The 20,497-nt window shown below is 43.6% G+C and overlaps 1 protein-coding gene across 3 annotated transcripts in view; it reads right to left on the minus strand.

Annotated features, from left to right (window-relative positions):
- The window catches only part of CHD2 (chromodomain helicase DNA binding protein 2), a 76,568-nt gene that overhangs the window by 25,311 nt on the left and 30,760 nt on the right, over window positions 1-20,497 (minus strand). For all 3 annotated transcript variants that reach the window (XM_025177485.2, XM_025177488.2, XM_088136431.1), the window contains 16 exons: window positions 19,917-20,142; window positions 18,954-19,054; window positions 17,580-17,624; window positions 16,604-16,779; window positions 15,690-15,814; window positions 13,834-14,050; window positions 12,839-12,928; window positions 11,387-11,577; window positions 10,520-10,708; window positions 9,351-9,513; window positions 8,047-8,199; window positions 7,018-7,089; window positions 4,648-4,797; window positions 3,474-3,622; window positions 1,485-1,581; window positions 465-557 (listed from right to left, as the gene is read on the minus strand). In XM_025177485.2, coding sequence (XP_025033253.1) covers window positions 465-557; window positions 1,485-1,581; window positions 3,474-3,622; window positions 4,648-4,797; window positions 7,018-7,089; window positions 8,047-8,199; window positions 9,351-9,513; window positions 10,520-10,708; window positions 11,387-11,577; window positions 12,839-12,928; window positions 13,834-14,050; window positions 15,690-15,814; window positions 16,604-16,779; window positions 17,580-17,624; window positions 18,954-19,054; window positions 19,917-20,142 — 2,237 coding nt within the window. The remainder of the gene's footprint in view (window positions 1-464; window positions 558-1,484; window positions 1,582-3,473; window positions 3,623-4,647; window positions 4,798-7,017; window positions 7,090-8,046; window positions 8,200-9,350; window positions 9,514-10,519; window positions 10,709-11,386; window positions 11,578-12,838; window positions 12,929-13,833; window positions 14,051-15,689; window positions 15,815-16,603; window positions 16,780-17,579; window positions 17,625-18,953; window positions 19,055-19,916; window positions 20,143-20,497) is intronic.

Here is a 20,497-nt window from a genome sequence, read left to right on the forward strand (position 1 = left end):
CTAAGTTAAGTCAAACAGACAGATGTAATCACCATCTTGTTGGAAAGCTGGCTATAGATCTCATTTTATACATTTCACGGGATCTGATTAGTAAAGGGATAATTAAGAAATAATTAAGAAAAGAGACTCTGGCTTAATAGCTGAAGGCATGCATCCAAGAATTAATCATAAAATGGAAGGTTTGAAAGGGACCTTGGCATCAACTAATCCAATCCCCTGCTCAAGACTGGAACTGTAGGTCCTCAGCTGACAGGGCTGGGATGTGGGTCTGAATGACAAATTTTTGTAATTGTGTATATAGGCTTTTAATTGTATATTTATTTATTGTTTTTAATGAATTGTGAGACACCTGGAGTCCCCCACTGGGGGGAGATGGGCGGGGACAAATTTAATACATTAAAAAAAAATTTAAAAAATTCTGAAACCTTGGCTGCTTCTGGCAACATCCTTTTCTGGGCCTGTACCTTAAACTGTGAGAGCAGTTCGTCCGTTGCACTCGCGGACACTTCGTTCTCCCGTGTCTCAGCCAGGCGTAAGATTTCCTCAATGTCCATTTCCTGGAAGCGTGGGCAAGAGTGCAATCAGACACACACCAAGAATGGGACAAGAGAGTCTGCAGAGACTGAATTCACAATAAGAAAAATTTGGGAGGAAAGCAATAGAGGAACACTACTTCAAGGGACCAAGAGAGATAATATGAAAAAGCCCAACATTTGAAAACTTTGGAAAGTCAAAATACCCAGCTTGATTTGGATTTTGTATTAAACAAATATGTCCTTTAGTTTCAGACTGTCAAATGGACAGTCTACCTTCAAGGGAGGTTAAGCATCTCTTACATATCAGGAGCCATCAAAATGGTACCCACAGGAGGGAGGGGAAGAGGAAGGACCAATTAAACTCTAAACTGGCACCCATGCCTCTTCAATTAAATAAAAACCCAGATTAAGTTTAAAAGATATAGAAATGGCTAAACTCTTCTGAGATGTTGACATCATTGCATGAGATATTTGATTTATACCTCACTTTTCTACTCTGGTGAGCATTCAGGGTGCAAACAAAATGTAAAACAAATGCAAAATACATTTATTTAAAATATAAAAAGCTTTTAAAAGTTTAAAGTAAATAATAAAATACATATTAAAATTACTGAACAATCTTGGGTGATTATGGTGCACTTATGGGAGGTACTGTGGAATTTTGTAAGATCTCAGAATGGAGGTTGCTAAATTCCCATGGGATGTGGGGATCTTGTGAAATTTCAGCAGGCCAGGATCAATGAGTCTGCCCACGTGGAAGGAGAATGGCTTTGATATACTGAGCCTGGCAAGGTGCATTTAAATATTTAATACTTTGTCCTTCTCAGATTCTAGTATGGAAATTGATGGCATTGGTCTATGCTGGGGCTAAATCTCTGCCAATTTCAAATGAACATCCCAAGGAGAACCAAGGTAATCTTCACCAAGAACACTGATCAGAAAATTCACCTGTGGTTCAGATTCTTCCCCTTCTGCTTCTTTGAAAAGGTCTTCAGCTCCAAACTTCAAGATGGCAGTCAGTTCCTCCTTGTTGAATGGGTTTGAACTAGAGGAAAACATGAAGCCACTAGCTCTCACAAAGGTTCCCAGTTCACCAGTATCTGGAGCATATCTTAGCTCACTTTCCCAGGATCTCAAGTGATCTAGCTCCTCAGCCTTAATCCGTTGATGAGAAGAAGTCCCATCTAACTCCCGATCTCTCTTACTCTGCAGAAACTAGGCAATTTGGGATTCTGAATAGCTAAAATCCTTCTTTTTGTCTTTTTAAAATCAATCAAATGGTCAATTTTATAAACAAACTTTGCTTTTTTTTTAAAAAAAAAAAGACCATTAGCAAACTTAGCACAAGGCCTGCATTTATATATCAATGACCATATAAAGCGGATAAATATAACCCAGCTCATTTTATTTCATCAAATAAACAGTGATTGATGCTAAATCACTTGGTTTGTACTGTCTGCTAAACTGAATAAAATTCCTGGGTCTACTGAGTTATTGCTACTTTTCCTCCTGTCGTTTCTCATTCTGTTCATAAAGGAAGGAATGTTTACTACTTACATATACTTAAACTGATTGAAATCTTTCAGGGCTCTTATAGAAAAGCCAAAAAAATAACATCACCCACACGGTACTGATCAGTTCAGAGAAATATACAAAGTTTGCAAATAAGCAAGTAAGAGTTAAATGTATCCTTGGGGAAAATCTCTCTCACCCCCCAATAACCACATAATAGACCTCTAACAATTCACTTAGATTATTGGTGGCTGAATGGGGGGAAAACAGACATCAGGAAGGGAGAAATATATGAAGTGGCTGAAACAACAGGAAGATCAACATCCATACAGAAAAGGTAGAAAGATCCTGAATAGGTGATGTCTTGATGCACAAATGGGCAAAAATCTCAAATTTGAAACATGTTTTTGAACTCAAAGCTGGTTGTTTTGGCCTTACTACAAGTGCTCTCATGTTGCCCCATCCATTCTGGATTTTTTTTTTTTAAGTTTGCTTTTCAAAGTTGAAACTCAGCTGTTTCGATGATGAACCCTTTCCAGAATGTTTGGACAGCCCCATTCAAACTCCAACAAGGGGGTTGGGGCTCAAAAATGTTTTGAATTCAACATGGCTCACCTAATCTTATTCTGCAAGGTTTTCAAAAAATGTTCCCGGGTGGGGGGGGGGGGGGAAGACAGCTGCCCTAAGCTGTTGGTGGAGAGTAATTTACCACATTAAGTTGATCCCCAAATAACAGCCCAAAGAAGAATTATTTATCTAATTCAGGGCAGCCCTGCATTGTGGGTCACAGTTATACCTCTAGAAAGGCTGTGCTCACATTCTGAATAGTCCAGGCTAAGGTAGTAGGGATGATGGGCTACTTAAGAAGCCTGATGCTTCTTTTTCATATCAAATCAACCTCTTAATTGCACAGAGAATACTTGATTCCTCCAACCTGCAAAGCAGGCCAAAATGCTCTTTGTATATATTCAAAAACTCAATTACTGTCTCAATTCTGCACCTGAAGACAAAGCCCAATCGGAAGAAGGAATCCTCTGCCAGCAAACTCTTCGTTTTTCACCTTTCTGACCCCAAGCTCAGATGATACAGTTGCTGCAACCTTTGGTTGAGAGCCCTTCCTTGTTCTCTTGAAAGCAGTGACGAGCAACCTATGGCCCACAAACAACTCAATGTGTAATCCCCAGGGCCCTCACAGTTGAGCCCTTTTGATATTTGGGGTGGGAGATAAAGCTGAAAGAAGCCACAATCCTCTATTTAACCCAATAGCAGAGAGCAGATCCCCAAGCCTTTCCTTGGGGTAGAGAGGATCCCATGCCACTAAATAGTTCAGATGAAAATAAGTCTGGAGTCTTATCACCTTCCCAGATTCAAGATTCAAATGGCACTATAGGAGAGCCACCTTGACCAGCATTCACATCTCCTTACTTGGATCTGCCAGAGCTGTTGTCCAGAACTGTCCGGCCTGTGGTGTCCATCCGCTGGATCACAAGATGGTCCAGCACCATCTTCTTTTTGGCTCTTTCTATAATCTCCTCTTCCACTGTCCCCTTTGTAACCAAGCGATAGATGTTTACCTGCAGAACCCAGGGGATGTGTGAAATGGCTTTATAGGTAGCTCTTAAATCCCAGGTGCAGCTAATGTGAGGCACAGAAATCTCTCTTGGTTCTTTACTGCAGTGTTTCTCAACCTTGGCCACTTGAAGATGTGTGGACTTCAACTCTTGGCTGGCTGGGGAATTCTGTGAGTTGAAGTCCACGCATCTTCAAGTGGCCAAGGTTGAGAAACACTGTTCTACCTAGTTCAATGACCCACCTGACATTTTTAAGGGATTCTTTAATAAACAGGCATAAAATACCATCATGCTGCAAACCAAAGCTACTGGCTTCTAATATCTCATTTGTCTGCAGCAAAAGACAAGAGGTCATCCCACCAGGGCTATTTCACCTTTTGTTAAATGGGTGTTTTGTGTCCAGCTATGTCCACCAAGGCAGAACATCTGACAGTGTCCAAATGCCCCTAAAAGTTCCCTCTTCCTATATTATTTGATCTTGCTGCCTGCTCTTTTGAGAAAAACGGAGTTTTCTTTGCCAGCCTATCAATCTGGAAATGGCAGGGGCTGAAATCGTGGAATCACTGGCATGCTTGGACCATGCCAACTGAGAAAGGGCCACACGTAAGTCCAAGTCTTTGCTCCATAGTTTTGCCCAATTTAATGCCTTCTGGATGTGTTGACCTCAACTCCCAGAGTCCCTAGCTAGTAGCTGAAACTCCATTGGCATGTGCTATTCAACCACTAAATGACCAGCATGGCAGCTTCCATTCTATCACTACCCTCATCCCTTGGTTCCAGTTCTGATTCCACTGCTCAGAGCAGGAAGGGGCAACTGACATTGTACTTGCAGCAGGAGAAGGTAAAGCAACTGCGGAAGAATTAATTTCCAGACTGCTACTCTCTGGCTGTTAACTAGATTTCCCCATTCTGACTCTTTTCAGATCCCCTGAACGTTGACTCCCAGAATCCCTAATTCCCCTGGCTAGGAACTAAAGTCCCCCACATCTGCAGAAAACCGAGAAGGAGGGACAATGTTTCCCACTAACCTGTTTCTTTTGCCCAATCCGGTGAGCACGGGCCTGAGCCTGTAGGTCATTCTGGGGGTTCCAGTCCGAATCAAAGATCACCACAGTGTCCGCCGATGCCAAATTGATCCCCAGGCCACCAGCTCGCGTGGACAGTAGAAAGCAAAAGTCCTAAGCATATTTGACAAGGGGACACACATTAGATCTGTGTCTGCCTAGGTCCAGAAGAATGTCCGCAAAGTACTGGTCAGGTGGCATGAACTGCGGCCACAATGGCTAACTGGTGCATTTTAAGAGCAAGCAGTTCATGTACTCCAAATCACAAGCAAGTGGGATGGAGGCGTGAAGGGTTGCCCCAAAATAACATGCCTTCTACAACAGTTACTAGTTTACACAGAGTTGAACAGCAGAACAGCCTGGTCTCCTGGGACGAGCACAAAATTCTTCAAGGCCATCAGGCAAGAGAATACTTCCTTGTTTCTTCCTATGACTGACCAACTACGACAGGGCAGACTGGCTTGGGACAAGTGCGGAATGGAGATTGGGGGGCAGTGACCTCCTGCAGAGGTGGGCAACTTTTCCTGAGCTGCACTCAGTCCTTGAGTAGTATTCAGGATTGCACTTAAAATAGCAATGGCCAGAGCCAGGGCGAAAACTAAATTTCATGTGATTTCACTGACATTTAAATGAATGTGAATGAAATTACAGTTAATATGTTTACTCTTCAAGCACATGTTTCATTGTTTCCCTCTTCTATCATATTGTTATGATTAACAATAATAACAACAACCACAGTCATCATTATTATCATCACACTGGGATAATGATAATTTGGTAGCAATTTTTGGAGATTTCCCTGAGGCCCTGGGGTCGGCTTGGAATCTGCAGCCTCAAGTTGGACCGAAAAGCTTCCAAACATCTTCAAGTGAATTAGGACTCTCAGAAGGATTCAGTCCAATGCGTCCTCCTATATTGGTGGATTTGGTTCTGTTTATTAAAGGGTGGTGGGTTGCTGTTGTTGTTTTATGACAACAAAAACCAGAACAGAGAGGAAGGGAGTAGAATCTTTGACATGGAAGAAGGTCCCTTGTTGCCAATGTCTGAACATTCAAGGAAATAACTTGAAGGTGTTCAGAGGTGAGGGTTACAACTGCTGTTCAAACGTAAGAAAATATGAAGGGTGAAGGTGCTAAATCCACCAACCCTGATTTAAGCAGCCCTTCTTGCTTACATATTTAACCATTTCACTAACTATAAGCATTAGCTTCATGGGTTCGTGGCTCCTACATGAAGGCTGCATTGGTTCCAGATCAACCCCCTCAAAAAAGGCTAAACCACTAAAAGGAGCTCTCGTTTCCATAAGGAAAGCACCCATGGAAAACAATTATGACAGGCTATAGAAATCAATCAGATAAACAAGCAAACATGAAAATTGCTTCAAAAGCGGAGTTCTCTCTTTTCACGCACAGGACCACAGACTGCCTCTTCTGAAGTTAGCTGTGAAGTTTAAACTTTCTGCAGATTTTCTCCAGCAATTGTCATTTGTTGCTGCTGTTCATATCTATTTACCATTTTTGCTCATACTTTCCACGGCCTGGGAAAGATTCTATCTTGGGAACCCAGGGTGTGAAGTAGCCTTCTCCAAGCTGGTACCCTCCAGATACATTAAGGTTACCTTTTCCATCATCCCCAGCCGACACATCTGGAGGGCACCAGGCAGGATAAGGCTGGTAGAAAGGAACTAAAACAGTAAACTAAAGGATAAATAAAAAGATGCCTCTTTAGATTCATGCTCCTGTTATGCAATGCCTATAAGAAAACTTGCTCCAAAATTAATTTCTTTTTATCTACGTGCAAATTCAACCCATTAACATTTGTTGTTTGAACAGAGACTTCAATTCTCTGCAAACTCTGGCAATTACGCCCTATTAAACTCAGTGGGATTTTTCTAGATAAACAAATCACAGATTGTACCAGCAAGTCTCTCTTTCTTCCTGTTAATCAAGAGTAAGCTTCTAACTTCTGCTGGGACCTCTCTTTTCCTCTCTTCCGCAAGGTTCCTTCTCTCCCTAATAAGGTAACCAGCAGACATGTCAACACAGCTCAAAACAAGGCGAAGATGAGCTGGCTAAGCAAAGAATGTTTCCATTGCAGCTAGAAGCTGCAAGTGAGCTCTGGTGACCTACGTTTGGTCCTTCAGCAAAGCATGGGTACAGGCTAAACTTTTCCTTCCCCTGTTCAATGCTGCCAGCCTCCTCCAGACCTTTCGGATCACCAAAATGAAAGACACCTTTCTTCATCAAGGAGGCACACCCCGCTAAGCCTTGTTACCCTTTTCCTAGGCAGCCACTGCCCTCCTGGACTTGTTTACACAACCGGCAGTTGCCATACCTCTGAGCCTTCGGCGTTGAAATGATCGAGGGCCTGCTTTCGGATCTCTCCTTTGATGGAACCGTCCAGGCGCTGCAGAAAACAATGGCAAACAGGTCAGAGGATCTCCAGGGAATGCTCACCTCCTATCCACCCCAGCTGCCCCGGCTTCTCCTCCAGAAACTCAACTCTCCCCTGGATGGTTTCCTTCAGCTTAGAGCAAGACAACACTCTAAAAATAACCATGATTAAAAATAACCCTGCCGCTGCTGCTGCTGGGAATGGTGGCCAGGAGGCTGGAGACCAGGTTCCTGCAGCCAAGCCAGGAATAACCTGTAAAGCAAGGTTATGAAAAAAATGGAAGTGAGGCAGGGGTCAGTGGAAAGCGAGCAACTCCAAGCAGTAATGCACTTGCTCTCCAGGTGGGAAATCCAACTATTCCAGTTAAAGTCTCCTGCATGCCAAGGAAAGACCTTACAAATTTCTGGAAAGTAATACACAGACCTGTACTAATTCCAATGCTCAGATGATTAAATATTACCAAGCCAGAAGGTCCAGTGGCCTGACTTGGTGCAAGTCAGTGAGTTCACACAATACAAGATTCGGTTAATGTAGCTTTACAATAAAGTAGAATTAGCTCATGATTCCTATCAGGTTTACAAAGCATGGCTAACATCAATCTTGCAAGCTTGAAAGTACAATTCTGTCCCCGTCTACTTTATAGCCTGAGAAACTAGGGAGGGTCCTTTCTGAGCCTCTTGATTCGCCCATTATCCAGCTGTGGGCTATGCTGCCTCTTATCTGACAGTTCCCTTAGGCAGCATCTCTTCACCCCATCTCCCAAGGTCTTTCCCACACCCCATTACAAATGCATGGCAAGGAATAATAGGAAGCAAAATCCTTGCCCATGTAGCAGTGATCATTCAGGAAGGCAGTATGATTCAGTTGTCTGCAAAATTCCCCCTTAAGGCTGGTCCACCTCCCACACCCATCGTAAGACAAAACACATTGAACACCTTCTGCCAGCCCCCCTCCTTCCCTGCTCTTCACCTGGAAAGGATAGTGCTTGATGGCCAGATACTCTGCCAAGATGTCCAACATTCTCACCATCTGGGAAAAAATTAGAACTCGGTTCCCCCTCTCACGTAGCCTGGTGAGTAGTTTGTCCAAAAGGATGAGTTTCCCACTGCTCCTGATTAAAGACTAAAGAGACAAAGTCACTGTGACACGGTGCTTCGAAACCTGATGGAGCAAAGTGACTGAGCAACTGGGTACCCAGCTGGTTTAAGTGAATTAACAGAAATAACAATGAAAATGAATACAAGGAGAATGCTCCTAGTTCAACTCTCACCTTGCCTATGAGCTCAGTAAGTTACCTTAGACAAGTTACTCTCTCAGAGTTTCTGTCTACTTATAGTAACAATTTCTTATAGACTATCTTCGACAACCTGATACCTTCAAAATGGGTGACCATGTTGGTTGGGGAGAACGGAAGTCCTAGTTCAATATGTCTGATGTGCTCAAGACAGGGAAGACTGACTTTCAGGGTTAATCTCAAGTTATCATGAGATCACATGAAGCCCTTGGGACATTTGGAAGGATTGTAAAACATTAAATACTAGAGCTTCTTAACTTAGTCCTCAGTTTTACATCAATTCTCCTCCAGCACCTCATGCTTAGCCACACAACCAGCTAACAGTGTTATGTGTTCCATCTCTGACTAAATCCCTAATTTCTTTGTTGAGATTCAGGCTTTAAAACAAAAGCAAGCCAAAAACTTCCACCAAAGGTCCTCAAAACACACTCGTGTTTTTGATAAATCAGCCATGCATCTAAAGCTATCAAGAACCCTACTGGTATTATCAACAACAGCCACATACTCACAAAGCAAAGAAGTTATCTCCCCTCCCCAAAATAATCAATTTAGTCGGGCCTCCAGTATCCTACAGCGTCTAACTCACAAACTCTGGAAAGCCCCAGGGAGTATGCGAAGCGTCTACCATACTCGGATTTGGTAGGTATACTGCTTCTAAACCCAGAGGCTGATTCAGAAATGGCTGCAACTCTTTCTTTTAAAGCCTAACATGAGGAGCTGTCACTCCCAACACGTAACAAAGTGATGCACAGATCCCGAGAAAAGCAGGGCATCAGTCCCAACACCTGTAGCACTGCAGGGTTAAATGCAACTTACAGAGGGACTCTGAAAATGCAAGTCCTCAGCACCGGAAACTTGGACTGCCTCTGCAGAGCATATTCCATGCAACAGAACTGTTGCAACCAGTTGGCGAATCGGCCAGGTTTCATCTTCCCTGCTCCCCAGACACTACTAGAAGACTTCCCCACGCCCTTCCTACCAGCAGCAGCTCCTGGCTGTTTTCCTTCTCATTCTCCTCCGGAGGCTTGATCAGGTAACAGTGGTTGCAACACTTCTTCAGCTCCATCACGATGTTCAGGAAGCCTGAGGTGCTGCCACGAGTCCCCTTGGACAGCGCTTTGTAATTCCTTGTTAAAATCCACCTGAAGGGCCAGCGGAGAGCAAGATCAGTTTCAGCCTCTTTGGCGGCTTCCGGAAGGCAAGCCGGCGCATGCCAGAAAGAGATGCTACAAAGAGACACTCAAGCCTTGAAGAGCAACTACGAGGTGCTCATGAAACATGCCATCTTGGATTAAATAGCATGACTGCTCTGGGTGAGTTGCAGGGTGGGACCAAGACGGGGTCAATTCCCTGCTTGACTACAGAAGTCAAGAGTCATTCTCAGCGAGTCATCGTCCCTCAGCCCAGCCCCCTTGCAGGGTTCTTGTCAAGACAAAGTAAGGGGGAATCTACCTCACCTTGAGCATCTCTCAGTGGAAGGGGAACATTAGTACAGTTATAACAATTATGCTCTTGGCCTGAAGTTGCAAGTCATTCCAACTACACTGTTGTCACCTAAATAGCCTCGCCTGAACTGCTTTTCTACCATCCAATGGGCACTTTGCTTCTGAACTGAGACCAGACAGCATGGTTGTTGCATTAATTATTCGGTGTGGATGCTACCGATTTCATCCTGACTCATAACCTTGCGTCAGCTGGCCCAATCACTCATTCACTCACTCAGTCAGCCTTCGGTTTTAAATGTATGTAGATTTGTGGCGAAGGGAGGGGACAGCATAAGCTGTCACCCCAAGGGGCCTTCCTGTGTGACTCATGCTAGCCAATTCAAATGAAGTCCACCTCAGAGCAGCAGACGCACGCAGAGTTGCAACAGGCAGCTTCCGAAAGTCTCCAGTGCTGCTGTCACTTTTGCCTGGGAGGGGACAAAGCCTTCCCAGGCTAGAGGGATAAAAGGAGGATCACTTAGAACCCTTGGAATCCAACTGGCTGGAGACCAAGCCAGAGCACTGATTCATGCAGGAGCACATTGGGCAGCCTCTCCCCATGTGTAGGAAATCCAAGCACAACGCTATCTTTCTTTCTTTCCTAAGAAAAGTTCTCTTGCGGTACATGGGCTGAGTATTCCTGATCCACCACCGGCATCCTTACTTGTAATACTGCTTCTGGAGGGCAGACATCTCCACCCGCAGGATTTGCTCCACTTTGGCAGGGAGGGATTTCTCCACGTCCTTCTTCACCCTGCGCAGCAGAAACGGCTCCAGGACTTTATGCAGGCTCTGATACCCATTCTCTCGCCCTTTCCCGTGGTCCTCTTCAAAGTCTTCCCAGGATTCGAACCTGACCGCAAGCGCAGGGCAAGAGGGGAAGAGAGAGAGGATGAGTAATTCCCAAGTCCACCCTCAAAGCCCAAAGGCTATTTGGCAGATCCTAGCATTACCCAGCCCGCTCTTCCTTCTTACTGGTAAGGAAGGCATGAGTCCTTCACATCAGCCATATGCAGCCCCATTTATTTCATCTTTTAATTTTAACGTAGAAGGTTGCCCAGCTACATGGAGACTCTGGGCAGCGTTCAACATTAAAAAGAGGAAGGAGGGAAAAAAAAAACCAAGAAAATAACCTTGTACACCCAGAAAAGGTAGATAAAACTAATTTACAGATAAAATCTACAAGGGAGCTCTACAAATTTTATTAAAAGGCAGAAGCGTTCACCAGCTGCAGCTGATGAACGCTTCTGCCATCTAATAAAATCTGTTAGTCCAAAAAGGTGCCACCAGATTCCTGATTTTTTGCCACCGTAGACTAACACAGCTCTCCTCTTACAACATCAAGCAGATACCGAAAGTCATAAAAAGTCTGCCTATGGTTTGCATTGATGATTGCTGTACGATCATGTGGGCTTCTAAACATGTCTTGTTCCAAAGGCAACTTTATCTGCTTTAAGTTTCTTTTGCTTTAGCTCTTTCTGCCTTGGGTCACGCCTAGTGAAGTTACGTCCCAACACAGCCAAAAGCTTACTTCTCTGGCATGATGAATTGCAGCAGGGACCACAGTTCTTTCAGGGAATTCTGAAGGGGTGTCCCAGTGATGAGCAGACGATGGTTGGACTTGAAGTCAATTAGTGTCTTGTACAGCAAGGAATCATCGTTCTTCAAGCGATGGGCTTCATCCACGCCTAGGAAGGCCCAGCTGATACTCCCCAGAACGGTCTACAGCAGAAAAGCCAGATGGGTTACACTAGAGCAGTATTTCTCAACCTCAGTGATTTTAAGATGCGTGGACTTCAACTCCCAGAATTCCTCAGCCAACCATGCTGGCCAGGGAACTCTGGGAGTTGAAGTCCACACATCTTAAAGTTGCAGAGGTTGAGAAACACTGCACTAGAGCAATGCCACGCTAAAGTATAAGCTTTAGGAAAGTCCTTCTACATCTGCTCTGGACCTGCACCTGTGTCACAAGCATGAGAGGTCTTGTGAAGCATTCCAGGGCATGCATTCAACTCATGGCAAAATTCTCCTGGTAGAGATCTTTTACCCTTCCTTCTCCCTTTCAGCTGGGATGGCAAGACCTCCTGCAAGCAACATAGGGGTTCTTCTCCAGAGCTATGGAACCCCTTCCTTTTCAGGAAAGCTCACCCACAAACCTCTCGTTAGAGAGCTCTTCACAGTTCCTAGAAACTCTCAGTGTTCTCCAAAACACAATTTTAAAAAAAACAGAGCTACATTATATATATAGGTTATGAGGACAATCATCATGGCTTGTCTTCACATCATAGTGATGCAGGTGGACTTGTAATTTAAGTGGCAAAATATTTTGCTTCTGTATCTGAATGGCTGTTCCAGTGCAAAGATCTCAAACAGATCTTCTGGGTTTTACTCCCCAACAAGCTAAAAGCCATGCAGTGGCTCTCCTATGATGCCCTCTGTTATATACAGGGGACCAAAATATTTCTGGAAGGAGTACTCTGCCCCACATATTTCTACCCACGAAGAGAGAAGAAACTGCACAGAAGGAGGAAGGTCCTGAATGTGAATCCAACATGGCAGCTTAATGCTTCACGCTGTTTCGTGAGGAAGTTACGTGGAATTATTTCTTCTTAAATCAAGGGTAAGCAAAATTCAGCACCAAAAATGCCTGTGGTTCCCAAGCTCCCCACACCCACCAGCCCATATTACAGCCCTTGGAAACCTCTTGGAACAAGTGCTGAAAACAAACCCTCACCTGTTAGCCCCTCATGAGCTCACAGTTGGAAAACACACCGAAAGTGTGGTGCAGAACTAAAGCAAGTTTAAGATAGATTAGAAAACAAAAGAAAACTGTCCAAACACCTGAAGAGCAAACATCTTCCATTCCAGTGGCAACCGTATCTTTTCTGAGGCAAAGATGCTGGGGCAGATGGCAGGAAAGAAGATGGCCACGGTGCCCTCTTTTCTCCAAGTCCCAACACCACAGCCTTGGCCCATCACTCACCTTGTCTTTCAGAAGGATCTCGTAGGTTGTAATCAGCACGTTGAACTTCAGCCGCTTGGTCTGAGAGTGGACCCACTCATACTCGCGGATCTGAGGTAAAAGAAATGGACAGGTTCATTTGTTTACATCACCGTTCTCTTAACCTGACCTGTTTCCAAAGTGTTGGACTACTTTTCTCATCCCTCCTCTTCCACCAGCAGGCAGGTCTCCATGAACAGATGTCCCCTTTGATGTACAGAGTAAGCAGTGTCCTTTCTAGAAGTAACACACTCTTTGATTTAAAAAGAAAAGGACAATAATCAAGCATTCCCACATCACATTGCATCAGGTTCAAGTCTGACATCATTTGTTTTGGCTTAGCCTATTCAGCAAATCCCTCCACTATGATTTATGGCTTAGGGTTATTGTGCCAACTCAGCCAACTATGCTTTATTTCGTATGCCAGGTTAACTAAATGATGGCTTAGAGTGATGTATAAACCAGATCACAGACAGATTGCACTACATCATGATTTCTTTTAAGGCTTGTGGAATAATCTGCTTGAGTCAGGAGATGCTGCCTCTATCTATGCCCCTGTAGAGACCAGCTAGGGGTCTGTGCCATGAAACCTGCCCCCTACCCCATGAAAGCCTAACCAAGTCAACTTGGGCTGCCAGGGAAACTTGTGGCTGAGAAGCCTAAACAGGGGCTGCATTCCCACATCACACTCAACTTAGTTCCTGAGTTAACCCATTTTCTGAGTTTGCACAGTATATTGAACCAGAAACTAATCAAATTTGCAATCTGGGTTTGCCCAAAAGAACAGACTGGTTAAATTTCACCAAAGAGCACCCAGGCAAATCCAGGCACAGTTCTGCATGCCAACAACCCAACACACTAGAAGGTGGTGCTTTCATTTCTGTGCCATGCACCTTGCAGCTCACTCAACAGAGCTGTCCAAAGAGAAGTGCTGGCGTGGTCCCATCCACCCATTTCCTTGACTCTGGCTTACGCACAGCGTTCCTGCTCATCTGATCTCCAATATAGACGACCACGTTGATCTCTGGGGCCCAGATCTCAAACTCTCTCTGCCATGAGGTCAGGGTTGACAAGGGCACTACGATCAGGAAGGGGCCATAGAGCTGGTGTTGATGGAAGAGGTAGCAGAGGAAAGAAATGGTCTGGATGGTCTTCCCCAAGCCCATCTCATCCGCCAAGATGACACTGTTGTTCCTGAGGAAGCAGACAAGCAAAGGGGTCAAGCCAGCATAGCCATAGCTTTCTATGTGTTCCCCTTTCCTTCCCCCTTCCAACAGCTGCCGATCAGGGGAACATCTGGAGACCGAAGGAGATTTGGTCAATGACGTGAGAGACGCTGCTTCAGGTCATCAAGGGCAGGGTTTATGGTGAGGATTCAAAGCCTCTTTTTGGAACACATTCAAGACTACATTTTTAGAAAGACTGCATCTATTTTTTTCTGGGGAGAAGGAGGAGGAGAAGCCTTTTTAATTGAGTTTTAAGTGTATCTTAAGTTGTATTGTTTTTCAGAGTTTGAATGACCACCTTGCTGCTGCACAGTATGCGTGTTGTTTTCATTTTGCATTTTATTTGACTTTATTGTATAGGTTTTTCCAATTGTGCCTCTTAGTATATTTTATTGTAAACTGCCCAGAGAGCTTCAGCTACTGGGTGGTTTTAAAAAAATTAATAAATATAAAAATAAACATAAAAGCTGCTTTATAACTGGTCAGTCCTAATTTGACTATATTGGTGGGAGTAGTCTTGCAAGATGTCCCAATCCTACTTGGAACTGCCAGACACTGGGCGTGACTTGGATGGTGGCTGTGATTTTCCTACACTTTGCATTATCTACAGTCAAATTGTCTTAATGCACGAGGGACAGATGAATCTAACAATATTGCAATTCGTGGATGGGGACACCCCGCCCCAGAAATGATTATGTTAAGTCAGAGATGGGTTAATTTCATCTGAACAATCTACAGCATTCTTTGTCTTTTTATTACCAGAATCTCTACAGTATTCTTAACTAATAACCCCATGACTGCCTTCTCATACCTCCCATTTGTTAAGCTACAGTATACAGAAGGTATTTTCATATGTGCCTTTCTCACAAGATTCATTTCCAGAAATTCAACCAGCATCAGGTGTCAACTGGCCAGTGAAATTTCCAGTGGAACCAGATTGCTTTTATACATGATAACTGCAGTGAGATTATTATATGCACAGTGGTGGAAAGATCTGACATTACCCACAATGGAGGAATAGTTGGTGAAGATGATGAAAACTGCTGAGATGGCCAAATTGACATCTTTGATCAGAGAAAAAATATCAGTTTATTGCTGACTGGAACCCCTTATAGACTTTTTACATGAAACAGAAAAAAAATGAACTTATGATATATGGTTCTGATGATTAGAAAAAACTAAATTATAGAAAAAATGAAAGTCAGGCTGTAACCATGGAGTAAGAGGTTAATTTATACTTATAACTGCTGCAAAGATCAGAAACTACTTCTACATATTTTATTTATTTCTTTTTTTCCTGCACTTTTGGCTTTTTTCCTGCACTTTTTTGGTCTTTCTTTTCTTCTTTCTTTTCTTTATTCTAAATATTAGTTTCTGTTAGTTTTTATGTTTCTTTATTAAAATCTTAATAAAGTTATATGAAAAAAAAGAAAGATTGGTGACCGTCTACCATGGCCTACCATCAACATTTTGACCCCCTTGCTCTAAACTAACAAGCTTAAATAGACATTATAGGAGGAAAGCTGTTTTAGTCTATGGTGGTACAAAATCGATCAGAGTGACCCAGACACAGGGAGATGAAGGGATCCCTGCCCGCCTTCACCTACTTGCACCAGGAGTGAGCCAACCAATTTAAGCCTTCCAGTTGATAATCACGGAGCTCCAGGTTCTCCCCACCAATGTAGCAAGGTTGCTTCTTCAAGGCAACAAAGCGAGGTCTTTGCTTCAGCACCTGAAAGGAGAAGATCCATCACTCTCTCAGCTTTACAAAGTTGTTGCTCTGGGGAGTCTCAGGAGGAGGGAGTACTATTTCTACCACCTTGAGCTCCAGAAGGAAAGGTGGGATATAAATCTGGTAAACAAACAGAACAGTTGCCCAACTGCCCCATATCTTTAGTTTACAAGAAAATGGATCTATGGGATAGGAAGGGACGGAGGGAAAAAGACTTGCAAATGGAGCCTAACCCTCTCCTGGATTTGCTAATTTTCCATGTAAAAAGCACAATATTTACTCTAATGGAGTAAGATCCTAAATTGAAAAGAATCCCTCTCCAACCTGGAAAACTGGGCAGAAACACAACTCATCTGCCTTGGTGACCCTGTTCTCTGTGAGAACTACCCTACTGTTTTGAAGATAAATTATCTTAATTTTTGATTCAGTACAATATATGTCAGTTATGCAGCCACCATATAGCTCTACTGTTGGGAACTTCGTATTCTGGGGAAACAGCACCTTCCCCTGACCAGACAGGCCACTCGGGAACCCCAACTTGAAACATGCAACGATCCTGCACAAGATATTGCTTCCTGCTGTTTTTCCAGCACTTGGGAAACATGGCAAATATCACGTGGAAACTTAAATCATTCATTTTAACACATCCCAAATAAACACCAACGGGGAGCTTCAGGTGACACATCTAAAACAAGTAATCTTTTTGTGCAATTACAATTTTGCCTTCCTCCCCCCTCCCCAAACATAGATCCAAATTGAGGCCAAACTGGCAAGAGCAATCAGACCAACCTTGCAGTCCCGGGTAGGCATGGCTTTGGAGTTGTTCCTACTGTTGAAGCTATCGATACAGTGCTGGAATTTTTTGCTTATCAAAGCTTCATCTTCCCAGCTACAGTCTGCGTATGGAAGCCCCATCCACTTGCAAAGGTATTCTGGTTCATTAGAGCAGGACTTGCGGTTGTGAGCTGCAAATATTCGGGGGGGTGGGGGGTGAAGGAATACACAATAAGAGCCTGGCCATATCCTTTATGGGCATGGCAGAAATATGCTGCTCAGGGTGGGCTGGAGAACACCTCTGCCAACTCCTGGAGAGCTACTCCAGATAACAAGTTCACAATTTTCATCAACTTTGTACTGAAGAATGTGTCTTATCCCCCTTTGTGATTAGTTTTATGGAGAAAAGAAAAAAGGGTTTGGTAGAAGAAGGATGGAGGACCCAAGCCCTCCCTGCCAAGTCCTCTCATTTGCTTCTATGGAATTCCTAATCATCTAGAGCAGTGTTTCTCAACCTCAGCAACGTTAAGATGTATAGACTTCAACCCAGATCTCAATCATTGATCCATCCATCCATCCATCCATCCATCCATCCATCCATCCATCCATCCATCCATCCAAGCTTTCTTTCTCACCCATTCTCAGTCTCCTAGGTTTCAAGCACACTTTGGTTCCTCCAACCATTGCCTTGCTTCTCCAAAGTCATCTCCTTGGTTTTCTACAGGTGGTGCCTGCCCTATCGAAGAGCATAACCCCTGAGATTCGGAGGGCGCTGACCTAGCCAGCCTTTTGTAAGACACTAAAGACCTAGCTCTTCCACCAAGCACTAGGCCTGGATACTCAGTGAGCCCGTCTATTCCATCCATGAAAAGATCTTTTTAACTGTTTCTTTTCTATAATTGCTGCAGTTATCTTATTGCCATCAGGCGTCTCTATAATCCATATATTTAAATAAATTGCGTAAATCAATGAAACAAGTAAGCCACTTTACCTGGAAATTCAGTTCCAGGAGTTGGTGATTTGTTTGTTTTCACAGCTGGGCAAGAATGAGAAAAGAGCATCCATAAATGCAACGATTAAATGCCACAATGACCAACAGAGAAAGCAGCCAAAATATTTTGTAGCTTTCCTCACAAGCTTTAGTGAATGTTGCTTAGAGGCTACTTTGGATTTAAAAAATAAAAAGCACAAAAGAAGGCCAGAGTTACACAGAAAATGATGTTACACTGTTAATCCTATTAGTGGTGATTCTTTACCCTCCTGAATTCAGTTTCCCAACTGATCAAAGAATTAATCAGTTTTAATCCGTTTGCTTGTAAACTGACCAGGTGACCACAAAATAGGACATGAAAATTTGTGAGTTCTTTTTTTTTTTAAGATATCAATAAAATCAAGGAAAGATGTTTTCAGGAAGCATGTATTAAGATTTAACTAACTCCAATTTCGCTAACTCAGAAACAAATTTAGCACTTTTGCCTAGACCAGATAAACTGCTTTGGGGTGGCCTTTGGCACTGGGTACTCTGCTTGCCAGGCAGCTATTAACTTGCTGGCTTGGGATGGTAGGAGTTGTAGTCCCAACACATCTGGGTATATGGACAGAACTTTACAAGTACTGAGAAGAAACACCGGCTTGAGTTCCTAGCAAGCTCTCTGCATCCCTGGAGTTAACCTTAAGCTAATTTTTTAGGAAAACATATTAAAAAAAAAACAATGAGAAGGGAGTGTGCTACAAAGCAAATTACACGTTGTGAATGTGTTTCCAAGAATGTCCTTGGGCCCTGAGATATTCTTAGAAAATTACAAATGGTGGCTGGTTGGAATCCAGGCCCTTCCTCAAAGGTATATTCAGCTGCTCAGAAAAAAACAAAGACAGCAGCAGAAAACTAGCATCAGTGGCAGGGGCCAGGGGGCCAGGTGGATGGACACGACATGCATCATGTTACTGTGCAAATGATGTGTTGGATATCATGTCACAAGTACCCAATTGTGTTGGGTTGCACAATGACATGATGATGTCATTGTGGCTGGTTATGGGTGCCTATCTCTCAGGTATTTAGTGAACAGCTGTGGCCACGCACCCACTGCAGGTGCCATTTTACAACTAGTCCACCCAATCCCCACGGCAGCCCTTTTTAAATTCTCAATATGCTCACGATGCCAAAATGTTTGCCTATTTCTGTTTCTTTCCCCCTGCTTTCACTAATTCTCAAAAAAGCTTTCAAGAAAATTCATGCCCTCAATTTTCAGCCATACATGCAGAGTTTCCCAAGTTGTACAGTAGATGATGGCTTCAATGAGAAATACCCTGGATAAACTCTGCTTCTATTCCCATGGCCATGATTCACTTTTGACCCAAAACTCACCAATCACTCTTTCCACAATCTGGTACTGATTGTTCAACTCAGCCGCCAGTTCCTGCTGGCAGTTATAATACTCAATGTCTTCCGGGGTCACCTTCCCCAGCCTGGGCAGAAAAAGAAACAAATGAGTTTTTTTGCAGCAGAAGTGTTAAGACCATTCTGATCTTGCTATCGCACAAAACTTTCAGAAGGGGGGGCCCAAATCTCATGAAATCTCTTGCGAAATTTCAGCTCTCCTCGATGGTTTACAAAATATTTCTGCTTTTGTTTTAATTTAAAAAATAAACCTTTGGGGTTTTTTTAAGTACAATAATTAGTTTTTAGAAAAGTAAAAAATGGCTGAAATCTCACGAGAGATCTCGTGGAATTTAGGCCAGGTTGAACAGACATATAAAACTTTGTACGGTTATCTGAAAAAGGGGTTACGGCCTGTTTCAAACCACTTGGGTTCATGGAGGAAAGGCTTCTGCATCCTTGGCAACATAGAAAAATCTAGTTTCCAAATGTACAGTTTAGAAACAGAAATCAGGATCCTGACTACTACAGAGATGCAAAGCCTTAAACCCCTTCAGACATGAAACTGTGCAGCAGGCCTAGCCAACTTCTTATGATGACAGAGGGAGGCCACAGTTAACATGTCTTTGGATGACTGGTGCCTGCAGGGGGCCCACGCAAGATTTCCTGCAGTATTTTTGCAAGGAGTTTGAGAGTTTCTCTGTTTCAAATCCATCTCATTGGAGCGTTTCTATCTAATCTGGTGGGGACCCATCAGTTTTTAGTAACTGTGTTCAAAAGTGCTTCTCAGGCCTCAAAAACCAGGTTGGGAGCCCCAGGTTGACCTGGGAGCTCATGTTTCCCATATAGGAAGGGAGCAGGTACACGTGCGGGGCAAGAATCAGTTCCACATGGCTGAGGTCCAGAGTTTTAATCAGCATTCTTAGCAGGCCAGGAAAAAGAAAAGCCTACCAGTGCTTGATCTCTTCTTCTTTCTTCTTGAAGTTCTCCAGCTTCTTGAGACCTTTCACTTTCTGCTGCTGTAAGGAGTCTTCGCTTTCCCAGGTGCTGTGGATATAGGACCAGCCCTTCCATTTAATCAGATACTGCACCTCCCCTTCCTCCTTTTCCGGGTCAAAATCGGCACAGGGATCACCATTGGCTTCTGTTGCGTAGATGGTGGTGGAGGCCCCGGTGACTGCCAAAGGAGCAGAGATGAAAGTAGATAAAACCTCGCAAAATGGTCTTGGGCCGATTGCTCCTGTGCAGGGCTCCAGCCAGCTTGCTACACCCACTTCTAAGGAGTTCTACTTCATTTCCCCCCGACAGGTATTTTTCCCCTCCTAAAAGTCAGTCAGCATTTAGCACCCCTTGAAAATGCTCCACCTTTGACCCCGAGAGCCTTTTTCTCTCTATCTTTGTTGTGCTTCTGCATCGCCCTGGGAGTTTTCCCAAACACTGCCAAGCCCAGAACTTTTTTTTTTAAATGTGTGTGTGTGTATGTGTGTGCACGCGAGCACGCGTGTATAAATATAATTTTTATTAATGGTTTT

The sequence above is a fragment of the Python bivittatus genome, unplaced genomic scaffold (genome assembly GCF_059951505.1).
Source record: "Python bivittatus isolate LINGU-HERP-01145 unplaced genomic scaffold, Pbiv_v1 ctg000140_np1212, whole genome shotgun sequence".
In the NCBI taxonomy this organism is placed as follows: Eukaryota; Metazoa; Chordata; class Lepidosauria; order Squamata; family Pythonidae; genus Python; species Python bivittatus.